At 52.0% G+C, this 21,469-nt stretch overlaps 1 protein-coding gene across 1 annotated transcript in view; it reads right to left on the bottom strand.

Moving 5' to 3' along the window:
- MYH9 (myosin, heavy chain 9, non-muscle) overlaps window positions 1–21,469 on the bottom strand; it is a 99,668-nt gene that overhangs the window by 19,529 nt on the left and 58,670 nt on the right. The window contains exons 4-15 of the mRNA XM_006865226.1: window positions 18,074–18,101; window positions 17,192–17,285; window positions 13,201–13,293; window positions 12,785–12,848; window positions 12,177–12,275; window positions 11,675–11,818; window positions 11,068–11,163; window positions 10,185–10,303; window positions 7,255–7,407; window positions 6,184–6,357; window positions 4,724–4,897; window positions 2,069–2,183 (exon numbers count right to left, since the gene is read on the bottom strand). Of these exons, the coding sequence (XP_006865288.1) occupies window positions 2,069–2,183; window positions 4,724–4,897; window positions 6,184–6,357; window positions 7,255–7,407; window positions 10,185–10,303; window positions 11,068–11,163; window positions 11,675–11,818; window positions 12,177–12,275; window positions 12,785–12,848; window positions 13,201–13,293; window positions 17,192–17,285; window positions 18,074–18,101 (1,353 nt within the window). The remainder of the gene's footprint in view (window positions 1–2,068; window positions 2,184–4,723; window positions 4,898–6,183; window positions 6,358–7,254; window positions 7,408–10,184; window positions 10,304–11,067; window positions 11,164–11,674; window positions 11,819–12,176; window positions 12,276–12,784; window positions 12,849–13,200; window positions 13,294–17,191; window positions 17,286–18,073; window positions 18,102–21,469) is intronic.

Genomic DNA, 21,469 nt, shown 5'->3' with positions numbered 1-21,469 from the left:
GAACCTGACCATCTAAGAGGGAACCTGACCATCTAAGAGCGAACCTGACCATCTAAGAGGGAACCTGGCCATCTAAGCAGGAGGCACGGAATACTACAAAGCCAAGAAGGCTTGCTTCTCTTGGGCATCAGGGCATCTGTGACAACTCACTGCCCCGCCTGATGCTCACCTGCAGCACACTTTGGAAAGTTCTATTCCCAAAGAGAATAGAAGCTTCCAAAGTCGGCTGCAGGTGAGTGTCAGGCCGGGAAATGAGCTGTCACAGAGAGCAAGCCTGGTGTGGCGCCTGGGTTAGTGCGCTGGACTGCCAAGTCGGCAAAGTTGATTGGAACTTCAAGGTCAGTGTTCAAGCTCACCAGCTGCCCCTTGGAAACCCCATTCAGGGTCACTACGGGTCAGAGCACACTTGACAGCACTTAACAACAACAAATTCCCCAAGATATATAATAAAGCCAAAGAAAACGACAACCTGGCAACCCCACGTGTGCCAGACTGGAACTGAGCATCATAGGTTTTCAATGGCTGTGACCTTTTGAAAGCAGATCACCAGGCCTTTCTTCCTGTGTGGATATGAGCTGCCAATCTTTAGGTTAATAGTTGAATGCAGACCATTTACATTACCAGACTCCCTAACCCTGATTTTGAGGAGGTGTAAAAACCTGACTTTCAGAATGATCCTCTGGTCCCCTCCCAGTTAAAAAACTCAGCATCTTGAATTCACACTGACTTCTACCCAAGAGCACTGGGTTAGGAGTCAGAAGACAGGTGCGCTACAGCTAACTGTGATAGACTGCCTACAGGACTCTGGGTGAGTCTCCCTCTGCTGGAACCATCCCCCCACCCGCAGGCATCTCTAAATCAGCCTGAGCGCGTACTCGGTAGTGTGAGAAACAGAGCATCCTGACTCAGGGCTCTTGTCCTGGCTCCTCTGGAACGTCTACAGCCCCCCCTCCCCCCATAGGGAGCATCCCTCCAGCTATAGCTCCCATCCCACTGCAAAGAAGGGTGGGAGAGGCTTCCTCCAAGGCAGCAACCGGCAGCACACAAAGAAACCAAACAGCGAGGGGGGTCAGTTTTAAGCCAGAACAAATAGGAGGCTGGAAGTCTTGCACTGAAGCCTGCTAGACCCCGATTATTGGTCTCAACACAATACATTTACAGAAGCAGCCAAGTTAAAATGGGAGGTGTCTTCAGGCTTCACACACCCACCAGGGGACCAGTGTGAACTGGTCCCCAAAGGCTGTCTGGGAGTAGCCCCGAGGAGGTATGGCCCAAGCAGACTTGCACCAAGCCCTCACTGAAGGAATACACACATACACACGCATCGACTTTTAGGTGCACACACAGCCGGCAGCTCATGCCAACACCTGTGCCATCCAAGCAGGGAGACAGCCCCTTCAGAAGATGAGCTCTGGGGCAGGCAATGGACTTTTAAACAACTTCTTTTAAAATACACAAGACACAAGAAGTCCCCAGATATCTAAACACAGCGCCCCGTCCTCCTGGTTTTCTGCAGAGCAGGGATGAGGGGCGGGGGGACACTCAGCAGAAGCAGCACTCGGTACAGTTCCGGATGCATCACACACGAGAGCCGCTCAGGGCGGCCAGTCACCTGATTCTAGGTGGAGAATGGGGAAGCGCTGATAGAAATAAGCTCTCTGAGTGTTCTGCATCTCTGCAACAGAGAGGTTAGAGCGAAACCAGACAAAGGAAAAGGAGAAACCGGCAGAGACCACGGAAAAGAAAACCTCCAAAGCCACCAGCTTGCCAAGGGGTAGAAGGAAGAAGTGCATGGAAGTCGCTGGCTAGAAACCTAAGCAGCAGGAGGCCCCACAGCCTGGTCCCGTCCACTCTGGGGAAGCGCCTGGCTGTCTGCGGCTGGGGGCGCAGGAATGGGTACCGTGCGCACATACTACTCGGGGTGATCTTCCCCTTTCTATTCAAGTCTCCATCTCTCTCTCGGGGGAGCAGATGAGGACAGAAAACCACTGTGGCTTGTTTCCAATGAGGAGCAGGGGGGATGGAATCCCTGGCAAAGGGGTGGGTGCGTGGAGGGCAAAAGGCGTACCATCCTTCCAGAGCTCCGAGACGAACTTGTCGGAGGACTGGTGGAGCAGCGTGGCGATATTGTCATTCAGGGGGTCCATGTTCTTCATCAGCCACTCGTCAGCCTTGTAGTCCACCTGAAAGAGCACGAGCGGAAATGTTAACCACCGAGACCGCTCATGGGCAGGAGGAGTAACGAGGCAATGGGTACCCATAAGCGCTTTCCTGGAGGGGCTGTTCCATAGGAACACAGAAAACCACAAACAATGCAAGACCCACTAACGGGGGATCCTATGTGAAGGCATTTATGGCTCCACAATCGAATCTTCCATTTCTATGGATTGATTTGGGGCACTAGAAATGCAGAGACAAAATCCTGGAAGGACATATACCAAACTGCTAATATTTCCTTCCAAGTAATAAAATCTAAGCCATTTTTGCCTTTCTGTACCATTTCAGAATGTCATTTTCTCTAATGAGCATGTATTATTATCTATTCTGAAGTACACTCTTAATAACGCAAATAATATAACTTTAGGCTTTCTACTCCCGTAAAGATTTACACCCTCGGAAACCCTGTACAGGGTCGCTATGGGTCGGACCCGACTCGATGGCACATAACAACAACAACATGCCTTTGTTACAACACGAAATCAGTACAAACAGAGCAGCAGTCCCTGGGGCCTTGTTCTTAAACCTCGGCCCAGAAGTAACCAGCTAACCAGCTCTCCCTGCTGGGACCCTCACTGGGCTCCTTTCTGCACATTGGCACGAAGTGCGATGCTATCAATGATGAAGTTGGTACATGTCCTAACAGAGCTGTGGAATGAACAGGCTGCGGAAACATGTGTCTTGAGATCTTTTCACCTCTAACAACAACCAACCCTGGTCCCTTTTCACTGGGCATCTCAGTACGGTATGTGGCTATCCCACAGTGAACTACATACGCCCTTTGTTCCCCCACCATGAGCATCTAGGGTGTTATAACAATTTTCTGCCATAATAAACAGGACTACAGTAAAACCCCTCGCGTGAGATTCTCTGCCATGTCTACATCTCAAAGGTAGAGGTGGGGCTGTAGGCTCTGGTGGCATTCACCTCGGGTAACTAACTGCAAACTGTCTGTGTTGCTATTGTTTTCATGAATGGTCTTTATGGGCTGAACTGTTTCTTCTCCGACAGATATGTTGAGGTCTTATCATTTCAAGTAACCATGAATGTGACCTTATTTGGAAATAAGGTCTTTGCGGATGTTATCAAATTAAGATGAGGTCAGAATGCATTGGGGTCAGCCCCTGCCCAGTGGCTGCTGTCCCTGCAAAGGAACCTGAACACAGAGGGGCAGAGGGAGAAGGTCATGTGACAACCAAGGCAGACTGAAGTGATGCAGCCACAAGCCAGGATTGCCAGAAACCACCAGAAGGTGGAAGAAACACGGACAGACCCTCCTCAAGAGCCTTCAGAGGGAGCATGGTCCTGCTATCACCTTGATTTGGGCTGTCCAGCCCCAGAACTGGGAGAGATGAAGTGCACAGGCAGACCTAGAGGCAATTCATGCTCGGCTCCAGATCAACACAATAAAGCCAACATTGTAATAAAGCAAGTGACATGATGTTCCCCCAGAGCATATGAAAGGGATGCTAATACTCCATCATGATCTACTGAGGATGCACTAGCGTTATGAAAATGTCTGAAACACTGTGAAAATTGCCAAAGAGACACAGAGAAGCAGGAGAACTGGAGTCATGACATGCTACAGGAGAAACAGCACCGACATACAAGGCTGCCGCAGACCTTTACTTTGTAAACGTCTCACTGTCTGTGGACTGCAATGTAACAGGGTCTGCCTGTGTGGGGTGTGAGCCCCCAGGTTGTGGCACTGGGCCACAGCAGCCCTGAGATACAGCTGCATTTGTTTTGCATGGAGAGCTGTTTAAGGATTCTTAGAGACCACGCTGGGCAATGAGGGGAAACACAGGGTGGGGCTGCAGACTGGAACCAGCTCTATCCTAGGTTCGGCTGTAATCAATTATTGGGTACTTCACAGAGCATGCGGTGGAAAGCCAGCTTTATTTAACCCATGCATGTGCCTCGATGGACGGGTTAGGGTTACATCCCAGCAGCACGCACACAGGGGAGATGCGTGCCATGAGATCTGAGATCCCACAAAGGACGTACGGCAGCAGCATCTGAAGACTTGTAGTTGGTACACTGGGCAGGGGGAGTGCTGCTGGCATTGGTAGAGGTCAGGGACGCTGTGAAACATCCTACAATGCGCAGAACAGCCCCCTACAGCAAAGCATTATTCGGCCCACAGCCTCAGTAGCCCCAAGGCTGAGAAGTTCTGTCCCAGGACCATGCATTGGGCCCCATAAGTTAACTTAGTGCATGTCCCCATTTTCCAGATGAGGAAACCAAGACTCAGGTTAAGTAACACCAGCACAGGTGTGAAGGTCACACAGCATATGTGCCTTTAGTGCAAATCTCCTCACTTCACAGGTGGAAAACAGGCTGAACAAGAATAGCACAAACTTGACAAAAACTGGCCTGGTTACGGTGGGAGCTGTTACAAGCATCTAACAAAACGCAGTGCGGGGAGCTACTGTATTGTATGGTGGAGGCTCATCACTGTTACCTACCCCTCGCCCCCAGCAGACGAGCCTCCCTCCCTGCTCACCTTGCCGGCATAGTGCATGATGCAGAAATCCGCTTTGTCCTTCAGCTGCTTGGGTTTCTGGAACTTGGGGTGGGTGCCCTGCTCTTGAACCACCTTCTCCACAAAGCTCTTGTCAGTGGCTTTGGGGAACCAGCACTCCTCATCCAGCAGGGCCAGGATGCCCGGGGGGCCTGCCTGGAAAACGCACAGCGTGGGGGCAGGTGAGCAGGGCAAGGGACCCACACCCCCACCCACTCATTCACCCCCAAGATAAGAAGGGGCACTCTGGATTTAATTTAGTTTAACAAGATGACTCGGGAGTCTAAGCTCTGGCCCAGCAACGGGGCAGGACTCTCCATCCAATGACCCGACACCTTTGTTGTTGTTGTTAAGTGAGTAGGTCCTGACTCACAGAGACCCTTGCATGGGGTTTCCAAGGAGCACCTGGTGGGTTTGAACTGCTATCTTTATGGTTCGCAATCCAGTGCTGATCCTACAGCGACACACCAGGACACCACCTTTAATACCTGAAGAGCACCTGGCAGGTCTGATAGGCAGTGGAGGTGCACTGACCTGAACAGGTGTGTCTAGGGTCTGCTCAGAAGGCTGCCCTCGACAGGTACCCCCACTTCAAGATATGTTCCACTCCACCCGCTGTGCCTATAGAGTCCCCGAGACCCTCGGTACACAGAACAGACCCAAGAAAGTCATTTCAGACACTGAGCACAGATTGTCTGAAAAGCCTCGAGCCAGATGGGTTTCCTGTTCAAGGGAAGTCAACTGATTACAAAAAAGAAAGATTTCGCAAGGAACAAACTTTTTCCTAGACTTCTGATAAGTTAACATTTCAACGAAGTTGTAGTGTATAAAGTTCCCAGCCGTTCAGGATTTGGGGAAGAACATGAGTTTAGTTCTGGTAGCGTAGAGGTTATGAATCGGGCTACTAATCTCATGGTTAGCAGTTCAAAATTACCAACTGTTCCGTGGGAGAAAGATGAGGCTTTCTGCTCCTGTAAACATTCACAGCCTTGGAAACCCTGTACATGGCCGCTATGAGTCAGAACCGACTCCACGGCACATAAACAACAACTGCAATCAAGAGGGAAGGGAATGCCAGGAAGAGAAATGCTTTGGCACCATTAAAGATACACCCCACCCCACCCCAAGCTACAGCCCACACAGGTGACAACGCCACCTGGCACGGGCCGAGCGCACAGTGCAGCATGGCTATTTCTTTCGGACAAAGACACGCTTGTGGCGTAGTCCGCCCTCGATAGGAGCTGAGTGGCCTCGGCTCGGGCACCACATGTCCCAGCTGGGCTGCAGCTGTTCCATCCTCTCTGAGGGGATCCCCCAGGCCTCCCAGACACCAGGCCAATTCCCCCTCCAGGTGACACGCAGCAGGAGGAGGACTTGAACAATGCTGGTGCTAAGGAGCAGGTCCCCCAGGAGGAAGGGGCCGGGGCTAACATGGCTCTTACTGGTTTCTCAATGAGGTCGATGCAGGGCTGCAGGTCGAGGCCAAAGTCGATGAAGTTCCACTCGATGCCCTCGCGCTGGTACTCCTCCTGCTCCAGGATGAACATGGTGTGGTTGAAGAGCTGCTGCAGTTTCTCGTTGGTGTAGTTGATGCACAGCTGCTCGAAGGAGTTCAGCTGGAGGAGGAGAAGTCTCGTCAGCAAGATGCCGCCCACCTCCAGGTAAGAGACCCTCCAGCTCTCACGGAAGGGGAGCAGGGACAAGCTCAGGAAGGATCACTGGGGCGCTTAAGACCCTGCCTGGAGAGGTGGCCTCCCTTGGGCCCATGGACTGGGAGAGCCCTGCTCAGAGCAATGCTTGCAAACGGATAATATACAGATGACAAAGGAAAGACACTACGTAGAAATGCAACTATCAGCGCACTGTGAAACAGCAATACAAATGCTCTTATCAGCGAGACCCAGCGGTGGACTCAGTAACTTCCGAGTTCCCATGTGGAGCTGAGTGGGAGTGATCTGACCAGACTGCTGGGACAGGAAAGACCTAATTTCTGTTGGTGACAGTTCACAAGCACGGCTGACGCGATGGCAAGGGTGTCACAGCTTGTTCCGTTCACAGTGGAAAGAAATGCTTACGTGTCAGTGAGCGGTCAACAGGGAAAAAAAAGAATGTAAATGTTCTCTAATCCAAGTCCATGCATGGTTCCTCTGACACTGACCTCGGATCTACAGAAAGCATCAGGTGTTTCTATAAGACCTCAAAGGTCTTCTGGGCAGGGACGATGCCTTGTCCAGCACTCAAGAAATGTGTGCTGAAAGAACTGATAAACGGGAAGTACCTACCCACAAAACCGCCAAAACCCTAAGCAATAAGGTGCCAATGTCTGTATTTCTAGTTGGCAGTGTGCACTCTCATTGGCCTCAAATACACCCAGTGATGTCTCCATCCTCAAAAGGAGATGGCCAGCCTGAGTGCTGTAGGACCAGAGGAAGAGGGAGGATTTCTGGCCCAAGGAGAAGGCAGAAAGATGTTAAGGGGGCAGCCAAGGTGGGCCACCAAGGGAAAAGGCTCACATCGAAGATCTCAAAGCCAGCGATGTCCAGGATCCCGATGAATGAAGCGCCCTGCCTCTTGGTCTTGTCCAGAGCCTTGTTGATGCGTAGCACCAGCCAGCGGAACATGCGCTCGTAGGTGGCCTTGGCCAAGGCCTCAATGGCAAAGTCAGCCTGTGGAGCCGGAACAGCAATGGGGGGGTGGGGGTCAGACACGAGTTTAGCGCATGGAACTGTAATCAATAGGGGAGCCTTCATGCTCTCTGACCTTCTACCACCACCATCCCAGAGAAAGGACCTCAAATACAGAGTATAAAGCTTCATGCACAAATATGTGTACTACAGTGTTACTTAGTGATACAAACTTGAAACTAACTGAATACCTTGTAAACTTGAGCACAGTAAACATAAGCCCCCTTCCCTCCCCACTCCCCAAAAAACACAGACATTAAATCCACTGTCATCTAGTCGATTCTAAATCATGTTGTAGTTGTTGTTAAGTGTCATCAAATTGGTTCCAGCTCATAATGACCCTGCATAGGGTTATCAAAGAGTGGCTGGTGGATTTGAGCCACCAACTTTATGGTTCAAACTACCCTTGCAATATAATGTTTCTCCTACAGCGCCACACCAGGACTCCTAGACTGTAAATTTTCATAGGTATATTCAGCTTCATCTTTTTCCCACAGAGCGGCAGGTGGGTTTGAATAGCCCACTGTCTAGCCCAGGACTTGTTGTTACGTGCCGTGGAGTCGGTTCCAACTCATAGCGACGCTGTACAGGGTTTCTGAGGCTGTAAATCTTGACGGGAGCGGAAAGCCTCATCTTTCTCCCACGGAACAGCTGGTAGTTTCGAACTGCTGACCATAAGATTAGCAACCCAATTCATAACCATTACATTACCAGAGTTCCTAAGTCAGTAAACTTAGACATCTGCAAAGACCTTTTGTAATTATAAAATGGGATGTACCAAACTGTTTTACAGAATAAATGATAAGATACTGGATGATCTGCTCATAAAAGACCAAAACAGTTGCCACAAAGTGGATTTTGACTCAAACCAACCCCACTGCACTCTATAGGGTGTTTAATGGTTGTGACCTTTTGGAAGGTTGCCAGGCCTTTCCTCCAAGGTGCCTCTGGGAGGATTCGAACCACCAACCTTTCCACTTATAACACTCAAGATGAAAGCTGAAGCAACTCTGGCCCCAAGTTGGCAGCTGTAGAGGCTGCATAGTGGATACACAGGGGGTTCATGGGCCAGTCTCTCCATGTGTGTTTTACACATTTGAAAAGATCCACAGTAAGAAGCAGTTTTTCAACAGCAGCTACAGGAAAGGGATGTACAGGAAACAGAAGAGCTGCTCAAAAATAATCACCGATTTTTCTCCTCCTCTCTAATTTCTACATTTTCTGAATTTTCTCCAGGATGCATGCACCATTTTCATAACGGGGTTTTGTTTTGTTTTGTTTTTTAATTAAAAAAAAAAAAAATGCCATTTAATGACTCGGGCAATGAATTGCCAACAGCGAGAACACCTGCTGTCTTCTGAAGACAGTGCCCTTGTCTTCCGTGGGGACGGCTCATGCACCACTCTCAGTCTCCTGAGCATCCAGTTCGCGGAGGTTACGCATGGAAAAAATTCAAAGTCTTCTTAGGAACTGGGACTAGGGCCTTAAAAATGCCTGTTGCCAGAAATGGGGAACGGAGAGAGGGAAAGTTGAGGACTCTAGATTCATGGGAAGAGAGGGACTGAGAGTTGGCGGCCAGGAGGCAGAGTTGCAGAATGTGCCCTTTGGTGTTGTAAATTATTATATATGCCTGAGTGTTCAAAAAAAAAAAAAAAAGAGCCAAAGTGAGTAGAGAGAAATACTGTTAACTGATGGTACATGGAAGGGATTATAATCATTGTAATGAAACCAAGTGTAAGATTTGTTGAATGTAAAACTGATCATCTGCCCTGTAAACTTTCACTCAATTCACAATAAAAACTTTTTTTAAAAAAAATGCCTATTGCCAGTGTCTCGGCAGACACCAGCAAGCCCCAACAGAGGGGGGACACTGGTCAGCGCAGGCAGAGGCCCCGGCTGCAGGGGACATGGCCACACACATTTGGCACAAACAAGGCAAAGACTCCTGCTCGTCTGTCAACACTCGTGGCAGGACAGCAGGTGCCGGGAGAACAGCCGCTTGGCACAGCTCTGAGGATGACAGAAGCCGCCACCCTGGCACCAGCCCGAGATCACGTCTCGTCCCAGAGACATGCATACCCACCTCCTCATTCACAATCAGTCCAGTACAGCGTCATCTAGAGGCCCCTTCCTGGTCTGCCATCTGGCCTAGGGTCTGTGACTGAACTTCTCAGGGGTTCAGTTTCCATGTTTTCTAACTAGGGCTAAAAATGTCTCTGGATGGTGCAAACCGTTAACTAGCTTGACTGCTAACCAAAAGGTTGGCAGTACCTTGGAAGAAAGGCCTGGCTATCTTCTTCCAATACAAACAGCCATTGAGAACTATGTGTGGAGCACACTGCTGCTCTGACACACAGAGGGTCGCCAGGAGTTGGAAACGGCAGCTGGTTAGTCACCATTGAGTTACTCGGGGGAAAAGAGTCCCGGTGGGGCAGCAGTGACCGAAAGGCCAGTAGTTCCAACATACCAACAACTTCATGGTCCAGAGATGTGGCAGTCTACTTCTGTGAAGATGAATGCCCTAGAAACCCCGTGGCCCAGTGCTGCTCGGTCCTACAAGGACGGACTCGACAAGTCCTTTGGTCTGTTAGTTGTCTGTGTTGTTGTCAGGACTTCAAAAGGAAATCCAGTTCAAAGTGCCCAGAGCACCCTCCAGGCCTGCTGCACGCACACGCATGCGCACACACACACACACTCTTGCACACACCCCATTAGGAAGGCCACCCAACCCGCCTGCTCTGACCACGGGGCACACTGACCTGCTCTTTCGTCTGCGCCTTCTGGACATAATCCCGGCCCACTTTGATGCGAGGCGTGAGGATTCCTCGAGTGAAATCAGTCACGTTGATGCCCAGGAGGTGGGACACTTTTTGGGCAGCTAGTATTTTTCAAAAGAGGAGGAGAAAGTTTTAATTGACCCCCAAGAGAAAAAGACCCTCTGCTAACCTGGGAGCAGACAGGAGAAAGTTGGGGTGGTAACTGAACTATCACTCCCTAGAAAAGCAGGGCCATGGAAGGCCCGCCGCCGTGTCCCTGAAACCCAACACTGTGTGCCCAACAGCAGATACCTGTACACCCTCAGCCACATACTAAAGGGGGGTCCCTGCCCCAAGCATAGGGCCAAGAGGAGACAGTCCCACCCACGGGGCAGGGGGGCACACAGGACCATCCTTGGTGATCTGCAGACCCACGCATTCACTTTCTTAGACCATGAAAAGGGACTGTGAGTAGCATCACTTGCTGCCACCCAAGGAAATAATAGCGAGGTGCAGGAAAAATAACATTTCAGGGTCCCAAAGTGCCCAGGGCAAAGTTTGCATTAAGTTGGAAACAAAAGAAAAATCATTGTTTCAATGGTTAAGCCTAGTAGTTTGCTCTTGGAATGCATGAAGGAGACCCTGAAACATACAATCATTTAGTTCTCCTAATTTGTTCCAACATTCAGGCTGTGAGGAAAGGTAGAGTCATGTTTATGCATATTTTGCAACTGTACAAAAATGCAGAGCAACAAACAGCCATAAACATAAAACAAGAGACAAGATGCCTTATATAATCAGAGCAGCTGCAGTTTCTCAAAGACTTCTCCTCCTGAACAAAGCCCAGGACCCTGACCGCATCAGAGATGAGAGGACTCCGGGGTACCTGTGTTGTCAGGCATGGACGCCTGGTCAGTGTTACGCTCCTTCTTGAAGGCGATGTTGCCCAGCTGAAGGACCCCTGAGATCACGCGCAGCAGACCTTCAGGAAGCAAGCAGGGGTGGTTCAGAACCGGACCCAGGTTGGGATGCACTGCCTCGGCGGAAGTGGTCACTCACCCCAGGACCCATGAGCTAGCCAAGTCAAGTGGGCCTCCCACACTCCCTGGGACCACAGGGTATCAGCGTCTTGGTTAATGGCCCTCAACCTCCCTGGAGGGGCTCACAGCCCTCTCTGTGCCGGGTCTCTCACTCCTGGGCCTCAGGCATCCCAACGCAAAGAACCACCCCAGCTCCTGCTGCACTGTAGTTTTTAGCAAAAGTGGCCGCAGGCAGACAAGTGCCTGTCCTCTGGTCCCCTCTGTGTGGACACCAGGAATGACTAACCCTAAAGTTAATACTCAAGGCCTTCTTCCAGGCATCCACAGGGGCTCCCATAGAGTCAGAGCCAAAGCAAAGCTACCCCCAGGCCTGGTCAGCTGACTGGACACCCCATGACCAGTGATCAAGCATCCACCTCCCAGCCCTCCCCCGCAGGAGAGCCAGCCCTGTACCCATTTGCTCATCTTCTGGGATGCCCATAATCCTCATGGCCTCCATGGTCTCCTGAAACATGTCCTTGTCCTGCTGCCCAGGGATGGTGACGTGCCCATTGGACAGGAAGCGGTATTTGTTGTATGGCTCCAGCAGGAGGTCAGCTGTAGGGAGTTGAGGGTATGAGAGGTCAGCAGGGTATCCGAACTACAGACAACACTGTGAGCTCAAAGGTTTGGGGAACTCAGAAGCAGGCCCCAAGCCCCAAGACAGACTGGGAATAATGGCACAGCCAGGAGTCCGGACCCTCAGATGCATGAGCATCAGGGTGAGATGCGTCTATGCTCGAGGCTGGCTTTTCTTGGGCCTGGCTAGAAACAAGACAGCACGCACAGTACGCACAACAGACGGTCCTGTGTCTCCTCCCCAAGTCCAAGTCCCAAGTTCCTATTTCCCAAGCAGAGTTCATGGCCCAGTTCCAGCAGGAAACCCGTATGTCCCGCTGTAGCACAAATGACTCACTTTTCAGATGTTCCCCAGACCCAGACAGGAGATAGTAAAAGATGTGGAAGGTCCGCTCGTCCTTGGCTTGGCGGATAGCACGGGATTTCTCCAGAAGATCTTGGCAAGCATTAAGGATTTATACAAGTTGGAGGGAGTCGACCCCTCCCACTTTCCTCTCATTCCTGTCTAAAGGAACTGAACTTCGTGGGGTAGAAAGAATGGCACAACGTGGCAGAACAAAACCGAAGAGAGCAAAATCCACCTACTTTAGTCTCTCCTTAAGGGACGTAACTCGCCGAAGAGACAAGTTTCATCTGTTTACAGGGCTCAAAGGTGAGCACATGCACTCAAGACTATGATATTTGCGCAGGGAAGAACAGAGAGGCATCTACCTAAACCCTTGCTCCAAGGAGCCTCACTGGACAATTTCAATCCTTCTGTCTCCTTCGAAGCAAAATCATACGCTGCCAGTAAAAAACAGACCTGGAACCCTGGCTGGTTTCAGTGAGCTTATGCTGGGTATGTTCCTGACTCCACGGGCCCATAAAAGGAATGTTCTAGAACTGGAAAGCAATTCCCATCCTTCTCCAGACCAAGACTCTTATTAGGATTAACGACAAGGATACATGTCTCGATGTTGGCTCCCACGATGTAACCATTGACATCGAAGTTGATACGAATGAATTTGCCCTGAAAAGACAAAGAGGTTATGAAGCAAGGAAGATGCCCCCAGTCTTTTCCTATAGCAGGTACAGGGGCCCCATGGCTCCACCCTGCACTGGCACCATGGACTCTCAAGAGAGGTGCTGCTCGGAGCCCAGGAAGGAGGAAGTGTTCCTCACTGCCTCAACTGAGTCTGGGTACCAAGTGGTTGCTGGTTCCAACAGGACCACCTAGAGGACAGGCAGCACACCCCTGTTCCCTAAGAGGAGGGGGCCAGAATACATTGCCAGTTATGGACCCAGCCGACCCCACAAAACCCATCGACACTTAAGGTTGGGTGAGAGTCCCAGAGGCAAAGGCCCTGCCACCCACGACTCACGAAGCGTGAGGAGTTGTCATTCTTCACGGTCTTGGCATTCCCGAAGGCCTCCAGGATGGGGTTGGCTTGCAGCAGCTGCCGTTCCAGCTCTCCCTGAGAAGGAACCCAGAGGGCAGTGAGGGTGGGGCAGTGGCCTGGGCGGTCACTCCTGCCCCGCCAGGTGGATAGTCAGCAGCAGAGCCATCTGCCTGGCCAGCATGCCAAAAACAGAGGCTTCCAGATTGTACTCCAGTGGCCCGCCACCCCAGCTTCAGTCCATCCCTGTGCCATTGTGGCACAACCTTCTCCTCTGGACCTGTGGCAACCTCGACTCATCTGAACTTCCTGACAAGGATTTGACCAACCTCGGAAGGAAACCAGGAAAACTCACCGCTGGGATTTGTGGCCAGACCTGAGCTTTGAGGACTGCGCTTTAGAGCGACCCAGGAAGCCAGTCTGACCTCCCTCTTTCCATCTACCCCCATCTCCACCCCAGCACCCACCTTCCTTTCCACGGGACAAGACGAGAGACCCTGATCCGCAGAACATACACGTTCCTCTCATTTCCTTTTCCTTACTTACTTAAGGAAGACCTACCCTACCACGTGGGGAGGTGGGCATGGATGCACAGGACCTACCCTGGGCTCAGAACTCTCTCAATAACACCACAACACATCCTGCTCTACAGAACACACTCTTGGACCTTCTTACCCTCACAGCACTCAAAGAAGGCTGGAGCCCCCCTTCCCCACCTCCCCATTTCATAGGAAAAGAAACTGAAGTTGAAGGGTGGTGAGTGACTTGCCCAAGGTCATCTAGATATCTACCGACCAGCAGAGGGGGGCAGTTTTATCCAGGACATCTAACTACACCCACCTTGGGGGTTCTATCTGGTCAGCCACCATCCTCTTACCTAGTCAATCTTCCCACCTAGCCAGGTACTAACTGAGGATGCAGATCTCAACCATCTCAAAATCTGGGCGTCCTTTGGGGAAAACATCACCACACTGGGGTCAGAGCATTGTACTTATCCCCAAGGCTGGAGCGGAACCAGGGTTTTACGGGAATAAAGGCTGCTGGGAGGAAAGGAAAACTGGCAGCGTCAGGAGGTCCCAGGAGAGGCCTAACGACAGCCTTCCAGCACACCTGCATGGGCAAGACCTGCCTGTGGGCACCAAGGACTCAAGCCTAAATGAGCAGAAGGACTAGCAGACCCCCCACCATACTCACCATACACCCCAAAGAGAAAACTTCCATTCCCAGAGGACACAGCAAAATGACCCCATGTGTGGCCCAGGGTCAGCGGGGCAGGGCCAAGAGGCAAGATTCTCCGTGGGTGCCTGACACACAGTCCTCACAGGACAACAGGCTCCTGTCTACCGCTAGGGGAGCAGGGGAACCTGGGATGCCTGCCTCAAGAAGCCTATAGAGCCAGATTAGGATGCACGCTGCTCTCCCCCACACTAAAATGTTCCTCTCCAAACACAGCCAGGCTGCCATGTGGCCCCACCACAACCATTCCTGCAGACGGGGCATGGCCCCACCAAACCCTGCCGCCGGCTGGCCCTTAGGGAAAGTGGCCGTTCAAAGTCCCGGTCCTGACTCCTGGCTGACAACAGGTCTTTATGGGGATGTCTCTCTCTTTGTGGAAATCTCACTGAATTTTGCATGCTGTGAAATGATGAGGTGCTGGATACAGTATGTGCTCAAAAATAAAGAAGCCACTGCCATCGAGTCGGTTCCAACTCACAGCGAGCCTAGATAGGCTTTCTGACGCTGTAAATCTTCACGGGAGCAGAATGCCTCATCGTTCTCCCAAGGAGCGGCTGGGGGGTTTGAACTGCCCACCTAATCCAGTGCATATCCTGCAGTGCCACCAGGCCTCCTTAGTACACACTCAGAGGTTTGGAATTACCCATGCAGATTTGTAAGGCCTCACTGGGTGGTGCTGTTGCCCATGGGCTCCCATGGGGAAGGACACAGACACAAAGGGCCAGGGCCAGATGACAGCCCCAGGGAAGTCAGGCCTCCCCACAGCAAGGTGAGGTCTGGAATGTTCTGCCTGGATGCCCTGGGATGGGGAACTGAGTCCTGCTTGCCCAACATATACCATTACAGGCCTCAGGATGACCAGCTAACCTGTGGTCATCCAGTGGATTATTTGGACTCACAGGACCCCATGTGTGTCTGTGATCTTTCAGAAGCCAACAGCCAACCCTTTCTCCTGCGACTCCTTGGGGTGGATTCACTGTCTGCACCACCGAGGGACTCCCTTTGGAAACCAAGTACAAGAGTGTTGTTGTGCCCCAGCTGCATATGGAAAATCTCAGGACAGCTTCAGGTAAGGAAATTCAACTGATGGGGAATGGAAGCTTTCAGACCTGTGCAGTAGCCGGAAACCAGAAGCAATGCAGCCCACCAGTGGAGTTGGGCTTACAGGCAGGGGCAACGTGGCCGAGACTATACACAGCGAGAGGAATGACAAGTTTGCTCCCTCGTGACATCATTGCTGCCTCCCCGCTACCCCCAGACCCCTGATGTACAGCACACGGGTCTGTTTTCTTGTTCTGTAGCTGTGGTCCTGCCATCCCATGCTCACGGGCAGGGACACCAATGTGAGCTTCCAGACCGTCAGGCGCATACTCAGCATTCAACAAATAGTTGGAAAATTCAATTTACTGCGTACTCAAGAGGTGGAAACCACAGCTAAAGAATGTCTAACCTCTCAGCTCCGGTTTTAAAATAAGCTTCTCCCCCACTCCCACCGCACCTCTCAGAATAATGGAAAACTGAGGAGTGGGAGGAGGGGGGCAAGAGGAACCATGATTAGTTTCTAAATATAACTCCTGACGCCCCATGGAAAAAGAGTCAGGATGCCCTGTGAAGTCTGGCCCAGGAAAAGTTACTTTTGGTCCCATTCCAGAAGACTGGTCTCATTAGGACATTCTGTAGGACACACCCAAGTCGGCATGCAGAGAGACACACGCCCCTACTTACTTCGAGACGCTGCACACGGCACTTCAGTAAGGGGCTGGGGGACCCCACTGGCATTTAGAGTCACAAGAAAGTTTAAGAGTGTGTGCTTTGGAGAGGAAGCGAGAGGGTACCACACAGTCATGCTTAAGATAGGTTGTCCCCCCAGTGGGACCCTACCAGCACTGATGCTGACCAGCACAGTCTGGCAGGGGAAAGGAGCAGCCACCCACCTCCGGACTGGACTCTGAGCCTATGGGCTCTGAGGTTAGGCTCCCTGTACGTGGTGGAGACCCTGCCATGGCTGGGTGGAGACCCCACACCGATGTTGTCATAGTTGTCATTTCAGAGTGCACGAGAGGTCTGGCACACTGTGTCACACCCAGCCCCTCCCAGGACAGTGAGCTGAGCCTTCAAGAAGATTCTAGCTGCAGAAAGTGACCGTGGTGGAGTGAGAAGCTGCGGAGGTGGAAATCACTAACTCCAGGGCACACGAGGGGCAGAACACGCATTCCTGGTGCAGAACGTGCAAGGGGACGTGCTGCTCACCTAGCCGGGATGCTGCCGAGTCCGACACAATCCATCAAGAGGGAGAGGGAGAAAAAGGGACGTGAGACGACTTTGCAGCTGCCCCCTCTCTTCCCTGGGGGCTGTCCACCCAGGGGCACTGCATGGCAGGGAACGGAGGCAGGACTGAGACGCGGCCCTGAAGGTCTCCATCAACGGGAGAGCCAAGCCTTCCACTCCCTTCTTCCGACTTCAGAGGTGGGTCCCAATGCTAACTCCTAAGTGCTGTTATGCAAAGCCCAGGCTGGGTCATCGCCAGTTTCCATGGCAACTCCGAAATTCAGGAGGCCAAGGAAGACGTGGGCTTGCTCCCACTGACCCACTCTTGAGACAACTAAGCTGCGGCCTCCACAGCAGCGGGCCTAGGCTGCTTTGTTCCCAGAGCATGCTCTTCCGTAGCAGCTCAGACACTTCCTAGACGCTCCCAGCGAAGCCCAGAGAGCGGCTGTGAGGAGGAAACCCCGACACCCACCTGGTCCTTCTTGCTCTTGTGTGAGGAGGCCACATGAGCCAGATACTGAATGACCTTCTTGGTGTTCTCTGTCTTTCCAGCTCCAGATTCACCCCTGTAAGAGATTCCAGAAAGTTCTCCGGTTAGCCCAATGCTTTCAATCGGTTACTTTCCACCACATGCTCCACTGCTCACCATTCTGCTGGACCCCAACACCAGGGGCGGAAACGGGGAGGCAGGGCAGCCAGAGGAATGCTAAGTTCTGGAACCCTCGGCTCGGCCAGTCCACTTCCCAGGGCCCTCCAGAGGCCTGACAGAATGAACTTGCTGGCTCTGCTGCCCTGGTCACTTGGCAGCTTGTACATCCAAATGCTTTTAGGTATCAGTTTTAGGCAGCTGCTGACTTAGAGGTCCAAGGCACACGCACATGTCCCTTTGAACCTTCACTTGCAGGAATGGTCTATACCACTAATGTCCTCAGCAAGGAGGCTTATGTGGTCTTCTTGTGCCAATCAGAGGGTGACAGGAACAGGGCCCCGTGTGGGTGGGATGCCAAGTAAAGAGCCTGGAGGGATGTGTCCTGCTCAGCAGCTATGGACCTGGTCAGTGCCCTCCTGACTGGGCCAAGCTGAGAAGACTCAAGGTTTTCTCTGGGCTGTAAATCCCACCCCATCTATCCTCTGGCAACCCTGAGCTTGTGGAATAAAGCTGTCTCTCCAGTCCATCTGCAGCCCCAAGTAACTAGTTTGCAGCCTGAAGTCAGTCCTGTCCTTTAGTGCAGGAGAGGACGGAGTTTTGGAACTGGGGATGGAACTGGTGGTCACCTAATTTTACAAGTCTCGAGACCAAGAACAGGCTATGGAGAGATGAGGTGCCCACCCCCGAGACGTCAGAGACACTTACGTGCACAAAATGGACTGATCTTCTCGGTCTGAAAAAGGAGACATTGGGGGAGACATTAGAGTAACTCCAGCCAGAGAGAGAAGCCCAAGACAGAAGCACAAAGCCTTGTAGGTCCCCCACCTCCCCAAGGGACCCACAGCAGCCTAGTTAACATGACTGGACTCCAGTTCTGAGGGGAGGAGCTGCCCCCAGGCCCAAGACTCAGACCAGCCCCCTGGCTGCTGCTGTGCCCCCAAAAAGCTAGACATCACTTTAAGACCAGTCCACAGGAACCCCAAAAGCCTACTATGCTAAGATCTGAGGTTTTACCTGCCCGGCAATAAATCCCGGGGCTTCTGGCTTTAAAAAAAAGGCATGTACTGGTGTTTTCAGTATTGCCCCACGTAAGAACCCACCAAACCAAAAGTACTGCCATGGAGTCAGCTCCACCTCACAGAGACCCCCATCTAGGGTTTTCGAGGTTGTAAATCTCTACGGGACCAGAAAGCCTCATCTTTCTCCCACAGAATGCCTGATGGGTCTGAACTGCTTGCAGTTAGCAGTCCAGTGCTTATCCTACAGTGCCACCAGGGCTCCTTCATGTAATGAAGGAGCAGTGTTTAAGAGGGAAGGGACAGTATAGACAAGGCCTGGGATAAAACACTGACTCCGGGATGTGTAAGCTATATGAGAACTCAGATTCAAGCACAGCCTTTTCTGAAGCTCCATCTCCCCTTTGACATATGGGATAATAAGGAAACCAACGACCCTCCAGTTTACTCCAACTCATGGTGTACCCCCATCAGAGGAGAACTGTGCTCCAGAGGGTTTCCAACGACTGAGCATTCAGAACTAGATTGCCAGGGCTTTCCTCCAAGGCACCTGCTGGCAGCTGAGCACATACAAGTAAGAGCCTTGAAGGAGCACGGTGTCTTGTACTTGGTAGATGCTCAATAATGAGGCAGCGTGAGAAGAACAGAAGCTCATCCCAACAACAGCTCTTGATGAGGCACTGTTAATGACCAGCAGGTCAGTAACTTTGACAACCACCCTGGCTCTGTGGGCAGAGTTAAGACAATCCAGAACCTGATTCCCTCGGTGGGGGGGGGGAACGGGTGCTCCACACTTTTGACAGAGAAACCCAGTAACACCACTCTGATGCTCTGGCCTGACCCAGTTCAGTGCTGGGGGTCCCTATTTTTAAGCAGCAGCTAAAACCACAAATTCATTGTTTCTGTTCACCCCACCTCTCACAAAATACTTGCTACCCCTCCAGAAATCAACTCAGCCTGAATCCAGGATCCGCCTGTTTACTGCTGGGTTTGCACCTGGCTGAGACATTGGACTCTGAGTATGTGCTTCCTTATACGTAACGTAGATGTGCTACTAGCTCGTTTGCAGGGTTATTTGGAAATATAAAAACAACCCATGGGGTGGACCTGGCACAGCACCATGACACCATGATGGGGATAAGGGACTGTGTCAGCATCGGAGGCAACCACGGAGGAGAAGAGCTGTTGCTGCGTGCCATCCAGTCCTTCTGACACAGATCCACCCCTTGTGACAGAACCGAACTGGCCCGGGTTTCCGAGGCTGGAAACTAACTTGATGGAAGACGGAAGACAAGTTTTTCTCCTGCAGAGCCACTGGATGGGTTTTAACTGCCCTTTCTACCAGCAGTCAAGCGATGGCCCACTGTGTTCCCGGGGCGCCTGGACAACAGCACGTGGTGGGTTCTGAGGGGCACTCACTAGATCACGCTGGCCAGCCTAGGCCTACAAGGCTGGCCACTGCAGAGAAGAGTCGGGGAAGATGTCGCCTGGCCTGGAGGCAGATTCAGCCAGTGGAGACCAGCACTCACTGAGTGGCTAGGTCACCTGTCAATTCACAGGTGAGCTTCCTTCCTAGTGCACCTGAGCTCAGCAATGGACAGGACTGGGCACTTACCCGCCCCCTTCTCCTGTCTGTCGATCACTCAGGTGGGAAAGAGGGAAGGACAGAAAAAAGAAAAACCAATCTCACAGCCAGCCTGAGCCTGCTACCTACTACCCCTGGTTCTCCCAGCAGCCACCCTGCCCACCGTGGAATAAATCTCATGGGGTAGGGTGCCTTGCGTTCACCTACAACTGCTCCCAATGCAAGAACTGCTCTGACAGCCGACCCACGAGGGCAGCCTGCCCTTTTCAATCTCGTCTTTCAAGGCTGCCAAACCCGTGCTGGGACTGGGGCTAGAACAGCCTCCATAGGACAGATGGTGCTTGGGGACAAGGCCAGAGGCAGAAAGTAGCCTCCAGGGATACTGGGAGCGTGTGACCACTGAGAAGGGCTGGGACCAGGTCCTCACCCTCCCCCACTGCGCGCCCCCCTCAGCCTCCCAGCTGCGGGCATGTTTAGTCATGGGCCCCCACAAGAATGTACCTGCACGTGCGGGCAAGTTGGGAGACTGCAAGGGCGGGCGCTAGCTACCATAAAAGGAAACATTCTCCATCTGTCCCAGGAGGAAACGTTTTCTCAGGGCTGCCCGGGCCAGGGATGGCTGGAATTCCTCTAATTGTGTGAGGAGGAGTTTGATGCTGCCGGACAACAGGAAGCAGAGACCCAGACACACGCATGTGCACAGGCACACACACAATCACATACTCCAGACTCTCAAATTCCAGACTAGCTAGTCTCCATGCAGCCCTGACTCTCAGCTCCTCCTCTCCTCTGACCTTTCATCCCCGCCCCTGAACTAATGGATGCTGACTCTTAGCAACCTTACAGGACAGAGCAGAATGGCCCCAGGGCCACCTTCTCCCTCTCCATCTGCAAGCCAACAGTTAGCCCACTGCACCTAAAAGAAACATCCAGATGTTTTAATGTTCTGCTGGATGGAAAGCTGTATTTGCTTTGCCCAGCACACTCTCTGGGCAAATGTCTGGGTCCATCCTCTCTTGGACCCCCTCTCCCCGCCATCCACTTGGCTGGGCTGAATGACCCACGACCCCTCACATTCACAAAGGCCTCTTCTATTCCCACAGTCCATCTTGGTCTTTTATCTTACGTCAACCTTACAAATGCAGCCAGGAATGCAGCCAGGAATGATTACCCATTCTGCAAATGGCCCATTCTCTAGGTAATTCTCCCAGATTTGCTTATGAGTTCAGGAGCATCTCTTCTGGGTGTGGCCTTGCCAAGAAGTCTCAGAAACCTGGCCACCTGCTTCCTGAGTCAGTTTACCCACACACCCCACCCAGTGCATTCTGGGAGACATCCTCTTGAACATGCTCTCATCAGAAGCACATTTTTTCATCTCAATGAATGAGGAACACTCCTGGGAGACCACCCAGGTCGCCTGTCTTGACTCAAGTCCTATGTGGATTGGTAAGGACTACAGGCCTATATGAAAACTCCTTTTCTCCTCCTCACTGGAGGAGA

This window comes from Chrysochloris asiatica, unplaced genomic scaffold, assembly GCF_000296735.1.
Source record: "Chrysochloris asiatica unplaced genomic scaffold, ChrAsi1.0 scaffold00076, whole genome shotgun sequence".
Classification (NCBI taxonomy): domain Eukaryota; kingdom Metazoa; phylum Chordata; class Mammalia; order Afrosoricida; family Chrysochloridae; genus Chrysochloris; species Chrysochloris asiatica.
Note: the sequence above shows the minus strand (reverse complement) of the source record. Positions and strands in the feature narration are given on the sequence as shown.